The sequence below is a fragment of the Pygocentrus nattereri genome, chromosome 2, assembly GCF_015220715.1.
Source record: "Pygocentrus nattereri isolate fPygNat1 chromosome 2, fPygNat1.pri, whole genome shotgun sequence".
NCBI lineage: Eukaryota > Metazoa > Chordata > Actinopteri > Characiformes > Serrasalmidae > Pygocentrus > Pygocentrus nattereri.
Window position 1 is genome coordinate 21546116 of NC_051212.1, and position 13420 is coordinate 21559535.

Genomic DNA, 13420 nt, shown 5'->3' on the forward strand with positions numbered 1-13420 from the left:
GGTGTGTCTTTCTCTATGTACACACAGGTTAAAAAGACTAGATCACCATGATTCAGCAGATTTTCAAGTTCAGACGTCCTTAAATGTCGAGAATTGTGGGCTCCATTCAGCCAGACTAAAACACTAAATAGAAAGATAGAACTTTATTGATCCTGGAGGGAAATTGCAAAAAAAAAAAAAAAAGATTTTTTCCCCAAAGTGTTACTGTAGTAAGAAACTGAATGGAGATTGGGTACGGTGAGTTAGGTTTTGTGTAGTGGAATAACATATTAACAATAGATCTACTTAATGTAAATAAAGTATCAACAGAACATCTGCAAGATATTAACTTCAAGATATTCAGATGCTACAGTACTGCTACTTCACTGGTATGCTGTTGATGTGTTACTGATAATCTGTTAGATTTTATTAATAATCTACAAAGGACCACTCCAAATAAAGTGTTACCACATTCGCTACTTTAGCCTACTAATATATCCTACAAAAGAAAACATAATAATTTACAGTGCTGCATAAATGTCAGACAACTCTTCATGTACTTCCAGTTATAAGGGCCAGGAAGTTGTTGAAAGTTGAAAGAAAAAAGCAGAAAACATGAATTTAACAGAAATTTGCACAGAAGCCTCGACAACTAAATGCAAAATCTTTTTTAAAAAAAAAATCATTTATTACAGTCTACATTCTTTCCAAGACCTACTTTCAGTTTTTCAAGAAAACCTGCAGGAATTTTTTTCCACACCTCCAAAGTCCAATCTTAGAGGTTTTTCTGCTTCTCACAAGACAAGTAACCCCAAACACATGGGGTGGTCAGTCTATTGTTCCGAGAAAACCTGCAGCTTCTTTTTTTTGTCTATTTCCTGTCCACAGTAGCAGCTTCTTAACAGCAAGTGTGAAGTACTGTTTATCTGATAGTAACAGGTTTGACTACGAGGTGTTACATGGTTGTTAGAGTCCCATTTTCCCGTTTTCTCGTCCACTTTTTCATTTTTTTCTTATATCGTTCTCTTTCAAAACATCTGAAAAAATGTGTAGCTTGTGCTTAATGGCAGTTCTGACTGGAAATTAAATAAATGCAGAGTGGTGTCCGACTTTTGCACAGTAAAGGAAATAGCAACTGATGTAACAAAACCATTTACCTTTGTTACATTTACTTTATAGGAAAAGATAAAAAAACTTTCTGAACTTTGATGTAACTCTGAAGTTGAGCATCATTCTGTAATCAGTGTCATCCATATTAGGAACTCTGGGTCTAACATGGCCATTAAAAGCATTTATTTAAAAAGAGATGCGAGTGTGAATAACCTTTATAAAGCTCAAAGAATCTCCACCGTGTACATTTTTGTCAGATTAGTTACAAGGCACAGTTGCAAAGTAGAAAGTTGCAGGAGAGCAAAAAGTGCAAAAGAGGTAGAAAGTTTTATATAATACAAAGGATCTAATGAGAAATTCAGTTCTGAAGCTCCAGGACTAGATGTGGTGTCTTCTCTGAAATATGTGGGCTACAAACAGGTGGTCTTTTGAGTGTTGAGCCAAACATGAACTTCTTTCTTTTTAGAGAAGTGCAGTAATGGAGTTTGTCAGCAAATGACCTCCAGCTGGTGTTTATTCTCTGCAGTTATCGGAGGGCAACTCTGCTCTGTGAAACTGGACAGCTGACTAGTTATGTGAATAACAGGCAAAAGAAAAAGGGGCAGTTCTCAGTCATGATGATGCTGTAAAGTCTAAATCGCAATGCCAGTCCTGAAACAACTCCAGAGCTGTGGCTCTGCTCTCCTAAAACAATACAGGACAAACCCTGACTCAGCAGTGCACAAAGGAAATGAGAGGCCTGTTGAAAATCATGCAGACAAGCGTTCAGAATGAACAAACTCAAAAAGAGCGAGGGAGCTCTGATATAATTAACAAATTAACAAATTTAACCAGTGATTACTGTAGAACATAATTCTTATTGGATAATAGCAAAGTACCCCCATACTTAATGAAAACATTGTTACACCATAGGACTAAATTAAAGGAAAAGAACAGTTTTTTTCTCAATAGAATTTTCAGATTTCGTTTTTATTTCTTTCACAGTAGAAGAAAAATTGGATTCTTTGAGTGTTCAAATTTCTATATAGAGGTATTGCTTTTATTAGATAACCCTTAAAGAACCAGCTTTAACAGCAGAGGCATTCAAAGACAGGTACTAAAGCTTCTAGATACCCTAACACAGTAGTTCTCAGTCCTGGTCCTGGAGCTCTGCCCTGCACATTTTAGAGCTTCTCCTGCTCCCTACACACCGGATCTAACTAAGGGATTCATTGACAAGCCCTTCCTGAAGTGAACAGGGTGTGTTGGAGCTGAGAGAGCATTATAAAATGCAGAGCTACATCAGAGTATAGTTCTGTACAAAAGTCAGAGACCACCCATTTAATTTCCAGTCAAATCAGACCCTAAGTAAATGTTATATTATTATTATAATAAATATTATTCCATTGTGAGAAGACAACACTAAGAGTATGAAAGGATGTGTAGCTGACAAGAGGACAATAATAACTTGGGATTGTAAGAAGCAGAAAATGCAACCAACTACCATGGCTGAACTTTGAAGGTATGGAAAAGAAATCCCTGCAGATTTCTGTGAAAACCTGAAAGTCCCAGAAAAAATGATAAAAAGTAGACAGACTAAATACTGGGGGAAAAATAAATAAATAAATTTTGATGTCAGTGTTCTGATGTCCGGCTTCTGTATAATGTACTGTCCAACATATGTCCTCCATTTTTTCCTGTTGATGAAAAATGGCCAACCTCTGGAAATTCAATAAGGACCACAGCACTGCATGAACAGGTAATCCAATAGTCTAATCTGGGACTACATTAATTCTGAATATTGCATGTAATTAGGCATGTCAATCCTTCACTTTCTTCTGTAGTTGACCAAATCCAAATAATCAGTCTTTAACTTCTCAGATGTAAGAACATGTGTAACTGAGGCTATCATGGCCAAAATACTACAACCCCTGGCAAAAAGTATGGAATCACCAGTCTGGGATGAGCACTCATTCAGACATTTTATTCTGTAGAACAAACTCAGATCAAAAACATGATGCAATAATAAGGTCATTCCAAAGTGCAACTTGATGGCTTTCAGAAACACTAAAAGAAATTTAAAAAAAACATTGTGGAAACAAAGTAAACGTTACTTTTATTGAGCAAGCACGGGGAAAAAAATATGGAATCACTCAATTCTGAGGAAAAAAATATGGAATCACTCAAATTGGAGATAGAAAATAAGGACACACCCAGTCAATTTCCTTTCCCTAAATGGACACCTGCCTCAGATTAGATCTGCTCGTTAGTCTGCAGTTAAAAACACCTGCAGTCATGACACCTTGGAGGGCTGCTGGACGAAGTGGAGTGGCAAGAACCATGGCTCCAACAAGAGAAATGTCAAACAAAAGAGAGGATTGTGAAACTTCTTGAAGAAGGTAACTCTTCACGCATGGTTGCTAAAGATGTGGGCTGTTCACAGTCAGCTGTATCCAAGATATGGACCAAATACAAACAGCATGGAATGGTTGTTAAAGCCAAGCATACTGGTAGACCAAGAAAGACCTCAAAGCGTCAAGACAAAGAACTTAAGGCCATTTGTCTTGTAAACCGAACAAGTACAACTAAACAGATGAAGCATAAATGGGAGGAAGCTGGAGCCAATGTATGTGACCGAACCGTAAGAAATCGCCTAAAGGAAATGGGATTTCAATACAGGAAAGCTAAAAGAAAACCATCATTGACACCTAAACAGAAAAGAACAAGACTGCAATGGGCTAAGGAGAGGCAATCATGGACTGTGGATGACTGGATGAAAGTTATCTTCAGTGATGAGTCAAGAATTGACTGCATTGGACAAGGTGATGATGCTGGAACTTTAGTTTGGTGCCGTTCCAGTGAGATTTATGAAGAGGACTGCCTGAAGAAAACCAAATTTCCACAGTCCTTGATGATATGGGGCTGCATGTCAGGCAAAGGCACTGGGGAGATGACTGTGGTTAATTCTTCTATCAATGCACAAGTTTACATTGACATTTTGGACAGTTTTCTCATCCATTCAATTGAACAGATGTTTGGAGATGATGAAATAATTTTCCAAGATGACAATGCATCGTGCCATAGGGCAAAAACAGTGAAGGCATTCCTTGGAGAACGACACATTCAGTCGATGTCATGGCCTGCAAATAGTCCAGATCTCAACCCAATTGAAAACCTGTGGTGGAAATTGAAAAAAATGGTCCACAAGAAGGCTCCGACCTGCAAAGCTGATCTGGCAACTGCTATCAAAGAGAGTTGGCACCAAATTGATGAAGAATACTGTTTGTCACTCATCAAGTCCATGCCTCAGAGACTGCAAGCCTTTATAAAAGCCAAAGGTGGTGCAACTAAATACAAGTGATGTATTTTAAATGTTCTTTTGTTTCTGTTTTTCATGATTCCATATTTTTTTCCTCAGAATTGAGTGATTCCATATTTTTTTTTCCCCGTGCTTGCTCAATAAAAGTAACATTTACTTTGTTTCCACAATTTATTTATTTTTTTCTTTTAGTGTTTCTGAAAGCCATCAAGTTGCACTTTGGAATGACCTTATTATTGCATCATGTTTTTGATCTGAGTTTGTTCTACAGAATAAAATGTCTGAATGAGTGCTCATCCCAGACTGGTGATTCCATACTTTTTGCCAGGGGTTGTAGTTAACAGGTAAATTGAGCTAATATGTATTAATATGGGAGGGAAAAAAAATCATATTCAGTTTGTTTTTTCGTTAGTAACTGATCCTGACGATATCAGCTTATTCAGTGAACAGGGTGGACATTTCACTAAACAGCCAGGATTCTGGACTGATTAAATGCATCCTAAGTGTCAGCTGGTAAGCAAAGGAATGGAGACTCAGTGGAGTAAGATTTGTGTGTTAAATTTGCTGTACAAGATGCTTTAAAAGGAATGACAGAAACCACAGACCAAAAGAAAACACAGCCATCCACAAAAGCAAATCACAAATTTTATTGTGTTTAGAGATTGAGAGCAAAACAGATATAAGTTTAAGAGTGAAGCCCTCAGACTTTAATGATGGCCTTCCCGGTGTTCTCACCCTTTAGCATCCCCATGAAGGCTGCAGGCATGTTCTCAAAGCCAACGGTTACATGCTCTCTAAACTTCAGTTTACCCTGCATCAAGAAAAGACAAGGTCAGCCCACAAATTACACATTAAAAAGCTCTTCTATTTGCACTATGAATAGGAAGAGAGTGTGCCAAATTTAGGCAATAGACCACAAGAGGGAGCAAATAATCCTGAAACATCAGGGCTGTGATGTGGCTGCTGAAGGGCAGTCTTACTCACAAAGCAAAAAATGTTCTACCGCTTTTTCACATCAGTCTTGTAAAGGAAAAAATAAATGAATATTGTTTCTAATATGTTTTAAAATGAGCAGTTTCTTCTGCAACAAAAGTAGCTCCAAGAGCTCTGATTAACACAACTGTTGTTGCAGCTTAACCACTGAACACTAACATATTACATTGTACGGTATAATGTGCTGTTATCACACAACATGTAGAACATTTATCAACCAATTAGTGTGATTGGAACTAATAGCTATTTAAAAAGCCACGACTTGCCTCCTTCACCCAGGCCAGCATCCTCTTCAGAGACTCCTCATTCTTATGCTCCCACCTGCCTACTAGAAAGCCCTCCATCCGCAACTCCTTAAAGATCATGTTCAGGTGTGGATAAGGACCTGTGGCAGACCACACACATTTTACCATCATCATTGGTTTTAAAGCTGCAAGCTATAAGATTCTGAGGGCGCTATACTGAGACAGGAGGAAAAAAGAACAGGCTAAAATATGGCATCACCCCATTAACTCTGAAACAGTATTTTTAAAAGCCAGAGGTGTCAAGTTGGATTTTACAGGAGTTCACAGGGGTCCTATTACAAAATCTTTTGCTGGACTTTGCATGCCAGTACATTTGCACCTTTCCAGCTTTAACATAAAATGTCTCTACGTCACTACCAGTTGCAATGTTCCTCAACATATTTGGCAAGAATTTCTGTAGACTTCTTTTAGTTTTCCCAATCCCTGCATAACTAAATCTGATCTAAAACAATACTGGTAAGCTTTCTCACAGTCATGTATGATGGTATGCATAAGGTAACACTGGATGGTACCTGATCACCCTCAAATACAGGGGTCTTTCTACATGAAAAGTGGTCATTAATGACCTTTACAAGGAATTTATCTAACAAGGAACTGCTAGAAGCACTGCTGTGTGGGGTAGTAAGTTGTGCTGAAAATCTGTTTCACACATACCACCTCTGTTACATGAGCGATGTGGCAGTGTGACTGCTTTTGCTTGCAAGTGTTGGCCACTAACATTCAAACGTTTAGAATCAGTATGTCATTCACATACAATCTACTTGGTTGAAGACAAGGATATAAAGTGATTCTAATTTGTCAGTCCTTTCCAATTTCACAGGTTTATAGTAATTAGTAGCCAAGAAGCTGTAAATTAAGATTAAAACATTGTAGATGTATGAAGCATGGTGATCAATGCTGTACAGCATTTTCAGTTATTTTAGAATCTTCTACAGCTCTGAAGTTATAATAAAAATAGAGGAAGCCAGAATATTTATATATTAAAAAAAATGGAGATTTAGATAGATGACTCAACAAAAGTGGACACTGATAGCATATTATTTAATAATTTTAATATAATTTAACAATTTCTTGTTTACAGAATTCTTGAAATATTCAATAAGCAGCATCACATTTGGTGAGCAGTTTGTAACAAATTGTTTTGTAATCTTTAAACTTTTGAAAGGTAGTGTATTAATTTACCCTCAGCAATATCCTGAACTGTAACTGGGTGATTGTTTTGTGTTTTTTAGATTCTAAAATAGCTTATTTCACAGGATGTTAGTGGGGGAAGTAGGTTTGACTGATTCTCTAGATGGAGTGCTGTGTCTGCGATGCACTGCTACACTGTTGGCACTCTAGTTAATATGAGCTCTGAAATGAAAAGCATTGTATCAAAATACACCTAACTGTGCAGAAAAATGTCATTCAGGCCAACTGTGGAATAGCATCCACAAATCAGGGTTTGCTGATTTTAGATGAAAGGCAGACCTGTTTGAGGTTCTTCGTCATTGTACAAGGAAATTCCTCCACATACAGCAATCCTCCCAAGGTATTTCATCTGCGGGAGGACAACACTGGAGAAAAGTCCTCCAACCTGTGGAAAATTAATTGAAAACAATCTTAAAACTACAAACAAATTGAGAACAGTACGTAGGACAGAAGCTCTTGTCCTTAAAATCAATAAGGGATCAGGTTTGAAATAATTCCTGTATAGTAAAATGAAGTTGAAAGATAAGTTCTTTTTGTATTGCTCTAAAGTTAAGTCAAGCAACATTAAGGGACAGTCTGAACTAAAACTAATGCACTCTTACATTGTCAAAAAAGCAGTCGTATCCTTCAGGTGAGGCCTGCTTCAGCGCTTCCTCCAGAGAAGGCACAGTCTTGTAGTTGAAGACATGGTCAAAGCCCAGCTCTTTCAGGTAGGCCACTTTAGCATCACTCCCAGCTGAACCCACCACTTTACAGCCTTTCAGTTTAGCGATCTGACCTACTACACTCCCCACAGCACCAGCTGCTGCATTCACCAGCAGAGTTTCTCCTGGTTTGATGGCCAGCACCTCCTCTAAACCATACAGAGCCGTCAACCTGCAGAGCAATGGAAGGGGAAAAAAAAAAAAAAAGCAAGTGACATTGCAAGAACAGTCATGATAAAGCAGTTACAAAAATAATCAAATATATAATGTGCATTCTTGACAAATTAGAATGGATTGGTTGATAATCTGCATAATAATGCATATTTTAAATTCTGCTGCTACTCTCACTTCTAATAAAAAATGGCCTGATAGACATGGTCATTTATATTCATTTAAAGCACTTTTTAAAATCTTTTTCTTTCAGTAAAGCATTGCGGAATGACTTAAAGGCAATGCATTTATTATTTTACAGTGAAGTTTATATTACTGTTTGGCAGAGACATCAAGAAATAATATCAGTGCCTTCATTTCTACCCAGTACCTGGTATCTGGAAACAGATGTATCTGGACCTTCAAATTACTCTTTAGAGAAGTCAGCTCAACGGCAAACACATTTACACAAGATGACAAATCACACACTGCACACTGGTCTCTTTCGAAAGAGAACATCTTAACTTACACACTACAGGCTCTGCTGGCATCGATGTTGTCATTGAAAAAGTACACAATGATAATACACATTTTTTAATTGTTGCCTTTCAGTTAACATGCTCAATAATAGTTGTATTAGTAAATTGTATTCATGTGGAAATCGTACATTCAATTCATCACTTTATTTCAGTGCATGAGATCCACTGAGTTTAGCTTGGAATTTCCAGGTTATAGACCACGATTATTTAGCATTACTTTAGTTTTACAAATCTACAAACTACACCACTACAGAAAAGCAGATGATCAAGTTGTACCCTGGCATGCCGAGACCTCCAATAGCAAGAGAGAGAGGAACATCCTGAGGCCAGTCATTCAGGACCCGAGTGAGACCAGTCCCATCCAATACTGTGTTTGTTCTCCATCCGCATCGGCCAACCACGTGACACCCAACAGGAAATGCTGGGTTATTACTCTGAATCACTCTGGAGGTAAAAACATAAAAGCCTTACCTACAGAAGTGAGCAGCAGTGACTCCGTTTATAGAACGTTATTTTTCATGTTAGTCAACCAGAAATCACTTTGTTACCATGTTAGTTCATCATGCAGTTGTAGCAAGTTTGCACCCCCAGTCATATTACATGTTTCGTTGAATTTCTTAGTGAACATTTTCTCAACGGGGAACACACCTTAATATATTTTTGTGCAAACTTCTGCACGATTTCTATATTTTTGCAGAGCTTAATATATTGGAAAAAGCTTAAAAAATTAAATGAAGGGATCCAAAATTTTTTACAAAACACGTATGGAGCGAGCTTTACACAGGCAAGAAACAAATCTGTGGTATACTATGATTAATACCACCTTTATCACAAAATTTAAAATGTCTCTTCTATAATACTTCTGTTTTTATTCTTTTTCAAAAAGTATTATACTTTTCAATTACTTTTCAAACATTTCAAAAACTGTTACAAATGTATATACAGTTCACATAGAAATATACAAATAGACAGAAATAGATATGTTTTACATTAGCTACATTTTCCTGCCCCCCTCCCATTAAATCACCCCAAAAAACATGTAATTTGACCAGAGAAACTCAAACAACTGTATTATAACAATTAAAAATACAATACTCTTAGTTTGATTGAAAGTGTAGTGACTGTTTCCTGCCTCTAAAATGCCACCACATCTATATAACCAACAATGACATGTTTCAACTCCCCCTCCTAACCACCCCCAGGTACTACTGCAAGAAAATTATTAGCTAGCAAAAAATATGTACTACAGTCAGAAATACAGGAGTACAGTTGGGTGGGTCTTTAGAATTCTCTCCAGGCAGCAGGACCACCTACCAACTTCCCCTAAATACTCTTTAAAACTACACAACAACACATTTATCATTAAACAGTCGGTGTCATGGACAGTGAGTTTGCATTTGAATGTAATATTGCTGGTAATCATCCCAGTTTGATAATATACCTGTACAGACTTCCGGTTGGACTCGGTTGACGATGGCGGCATAAGCCACTACCTCCCATTTACCAAACGGGACAAAAAGTCCCCAAATTCACAGTCGACTAAAACTACGCCTTTTATCCGGTAATGGAACGGGGAGGGAGAACTCGGAGTCAGAGGAAGACCAAAGACCACAATAACTGACAGATAAAGAAAACGAGGGAAACATGTCAGAGGCAGATGACAGCGGTGCTGATGGCGAAAACATGGAAGCTGAGGCAGCTGTAGCAATTCGCTCGGGGCTAAAAGACGTTGTCAGAGAAATACAAAGTTTTAAAACTGAACTTCGTTCTGACCTAGCCACATTTAAAGAGGACATCAAAAAAGAAATGAAAGAAGAACTTGAACATTTCAAGCGAGATATCAATCAGAGACTCACAGAAACAGCGAAAGAGCTAGCCTCACAAGCTACCAGAGTTGACGAAGCCGGAGCAAAGAGTGGGCGAAATTGAATTGTGGAGTATGGAGGCAAACGAGGCTCTCCTGGAAACATTAACACAACAGAGAGAACAAGGTAGAAGTAGACAAAACAACATCCGCATATTTGGCAGAGGGCGCCGTTGTGCTTGTGTTTGATAATATACATGTAATCTGATTACTGTCTTTTTCACTGCAGCCATCCTAGATTACACTTACATTTTTGTATTCTGATTACATCAAGCCATTACATGCATTCTGCTACTACCCAACCCTGGTTGTGGTATTGGTGGTGCTTGCACAGTTTCCTGATTGAGGAATGTCATATTACGAGTTTGTGTGAAGAGCCATTTTAAAGGCTTTTACTGCTTGTCTGCATATAAGCAGATATCTGTCCTTTTCACTCTGAGATATGTGGGTAATACATAGCTGGCCTCTGAATCGCTTACTGCCTTAATGAGTCATGACAGCAAATAAACTGTAGATTGTGAATTCATCTTCTACATAAATGTCTTCTTATACAGCAGAGATGCGTTTTCCCATTTTAACACAATTACGTCATATTCTTTACTAAGTAAGAAATAACTTATGAGATGAACCAGGTGTGTCAGAGCAGGGAAAGCATGAAGAAGAAGGAAAAAAAACAAAAAAACTTTTTCCTCTTACTTAGCCACTTGTGTTCCAATCATCACATCGCCAGGCTGCATTCGTACACGACTGTAAGGCCTGGGGGAAAAAGACAAGAACAGTCATGACAGAAAAAACATGTCTTAAATCAACATTTCCTTAAAAACATAAAGGCATATACTGTTAAATGGCAGAGAGCAGGGCACCTTAACAAGTGTTTAATTTAGTGAATAGAAATTGCATATAAGTAACTGAGGGACAACCAAATATCAATTAAATTGATCAATGTATAAAAATGTATTTGTAAAAAAAAAAACTAACTTTAAATTTGTGTTTTTAACCTGAATTTGTAAAAGATTTCACATTTAATGTTTGAAAAAATTTATTGTTTTTAAAATATGCTAAAACTCTTGTAAACTGATACAAATTGTAAAGTTTTTGTAGAATGATCCAGATGTTCTCAGAACAAGAGCCTGACATTGCACTGACTGGAACACTAACCTCATGTAGGGGTCCACACTCAGGAACACTGCTTCCACAAGCACCTCTGCAACCACAGTTACGCAAGAGTTACCAACAACAGAGAAAACACAAATGCAGTCTAGAGTGGAGAAAACAAATTCTTTCAGCCACCAACCTCCATCTTTGGGCTCAGGGAGCTGCTCCTGCTTCAGCTCGAAGTCACTGTCTTTAGGAAAACCCTCAAAGTGCTGCTTCAGGATCCAGCTCTTAGCTTGAACCATAGCTCTTTGCTCTGGACAACAAAGGACGGAAAACAAGATCTTTATTTGACAAAATGGACTTTTTTTTTTTTGCTTATTAGCTATATTAGTTTTCCTAAACCCTTTTTGTGAGATGTGTTTAATCGTATTGTGATTTACTACTGAAAGATTTCTGTGATGTAGAAAATACATATGGGTCAGTGATAAGATTTTCACAATGACAATCTTAAATCTTTTTAAAAAGGACTTGATGTGCATTTTTATACATGGACATATAAAATGCATATAAATGTAAATATATCTTAAATAAAAGTTATCAAATCTTTAATTGCCTATTTCAGCTTTTAAAACTTTACTGGTCTGGTTGCTCCATTTACTGGTTGTGCCATCTGACTTTTCAGACTAATTTCAAATTAAATAGACCTCTACTTAACCCATAAAAACCTTGTCCTTGAACTTGAGTTTGTACTTACATCTTTTTCAAATAAATACATAAACATGAATAAAGATATATAAATAAAAATATAATAAAAAGACACATTTTCATGAGGTCAAACCATCTGACATGGTAAACCGGGCCATTCTAAACATGGCTCAAAAATGACAATTTTTCCAGAATTTGTAAAGGGCTGCTGACTTTGGCATTGCATCAAAAGTCACTTGAGTCATCTTTATAATGCAATACCCTGGCTACTCTTTCGTAAAAGCATGTGAAAATCCAAGGCTATTGTTTTTGGCTGCTTTTGAGGAAGTAAGAACTTGCAGCCAAAGCTTTCCAGCGAAATGAGTTCTTTTCTGATTGCGTCATTTTAAAACAAGGTTTTCAACGTTTTTAATCAATAAATCATGCCAAACTATTTTTATAATTTTATATAACAACTACCTTTTTTGATAGTTGACTTAATCAACATATATAGTTGGACAGTTGCACCACCTGACATTTTTAAAACTTTTAAATGCAGAAACTAAAATGAGTTTTGTATGGATGCACAGAATAATCAGCTATGCCTTGTACCTAATAAATACCTTGTTGGGGAAATAATGTATTTGGACACACACAAAATTTGCATCAATGACCCATATATAAGAATGATTCGATTTTACACTTTTCATAGTTGAGACTGAGGTCAGACACAAAATATTAAAACATCTGTGAGACTATATTTTCAGAAATATTTAAGTGAGAAAATCCAAAATCAGTGGGCTCTTCCAAGAGGTCTAGCACTGATTTCATAGAACTTTACCACTAGTAAATGAGATTAAGAGAGGACCTTATTTAGGATAATTCTTCATATGGGCATGCATATACTTATACTTTGCAAAGTTTAACAAAAGAGCATGCATACGCATAAACACAGCAATGCTGACTGAGCATAAAGTCACCCATTTTAGGCACGGAGTCAGAAAAACATTAAACCTGCAATACTGTTAGTTACGTATAACCACGTTATGTTTAAGACAGAGCACTATCACTTTAACGACCTCGGGTTATATAACTTCAGCACAAACTTTCCCAGCGCTGCCCTGCACGGCACAGTCCTTTTACATGCCTCCCCGTGCACTGACGGATAAAAGAAACCAGTTTATCAGTGATACAGTCCCCGGACCTCCATAAGCGTTAATTACTCAGCTATAAATTCCTTATTTTGACCGTACCTGATGTTGCTGTCGTAAAGCTGCTGCAGCTGAAGCAGAGTCTGGTGACCAGACCGAATGTGGTAGGAACTTTATCATGATTGGCCCCTCTCTGGCGAAATCTCTGTTGCTCTGATTCGCCATAAGTCATGTCAATCACTTTCAGTGCACCAATGGGTTTCAGCGTTTCAACTGAATGTGGATGTGTGCTGATGCTGATGAAGTTTGTAACCTGCTCACTAGTTCACAGCACTTGGTGAAAAAAAGATATTT

General features: G+C 37.3%; 1 protein-coding gene across 2 annotated transcripts; it reads right to left on the minus strand.

The window, feature by feature from the left end:
• Positions 1–5012: 5012 nt before the first annotated feature.
• LOC108440056 (prostaglandin reductase 1) lies at positions 5013–13238 on the minus strand. 2 transcript variants are annotated; one of them, XM_017718766.1, is made up of 9 exons: positions 13169–13238; positions 11428–11544; positions 11292–11337; positions 10830–10889; positions 8546–8713; positions 7479–7752; positions 7156–7261; positions 5647–5765; positions 5013–5198 (listed from the first exon to the last, which is right to left on the minus strand). In XM_017718766.1, the coding sequence occupies exons 2-9, from the start codon at positions 11531–11533 to the stop codon at positions 5088–5090; spliced, it is 990 nt and encodes a 329-aa protein (XP_017574255.1). In that variant the 5' UTR covers positions 11534–11544; positions 13169–13238; the 3' UTR covers positions 5013–5087. The 2 variants fall into 2 exon arrangements, with proteins under 2 accessions (XP_017574255.1, XP_017574254.1); XM_017718765.1 differs by having other exon boundaries at positions 11292–11544.
• Between the last annotated feature and the right edge of the window lie 182 nt (positions 13239–13420).

Excerpts from the sequence above, each read along its gene's own strand:
- LOC108440056 (XM_017718765.1), bottom strand. The coding sequence starts at position 11,533 with ATGGTTCAAGCTAAGAGCTGGATCCTGAAGCAGCACTTTGAGGGTTTT. Across the intron at positions 8,714-10,829 it reads ATTGGAACACAAGTGGCTAA|AGTGATTCAGAGTAATAACC; the intron begins GTAAGAGGAAAA and ends TTTTACCTCCAG. Across the intron at positions 5,766-7,155 it reads TGACGAAGAACCTCAAACAG|GTCCTTATCCACACCTGAAC; the intron begins GTCTGCCTTTCA and ends GGTCTGCCACAG.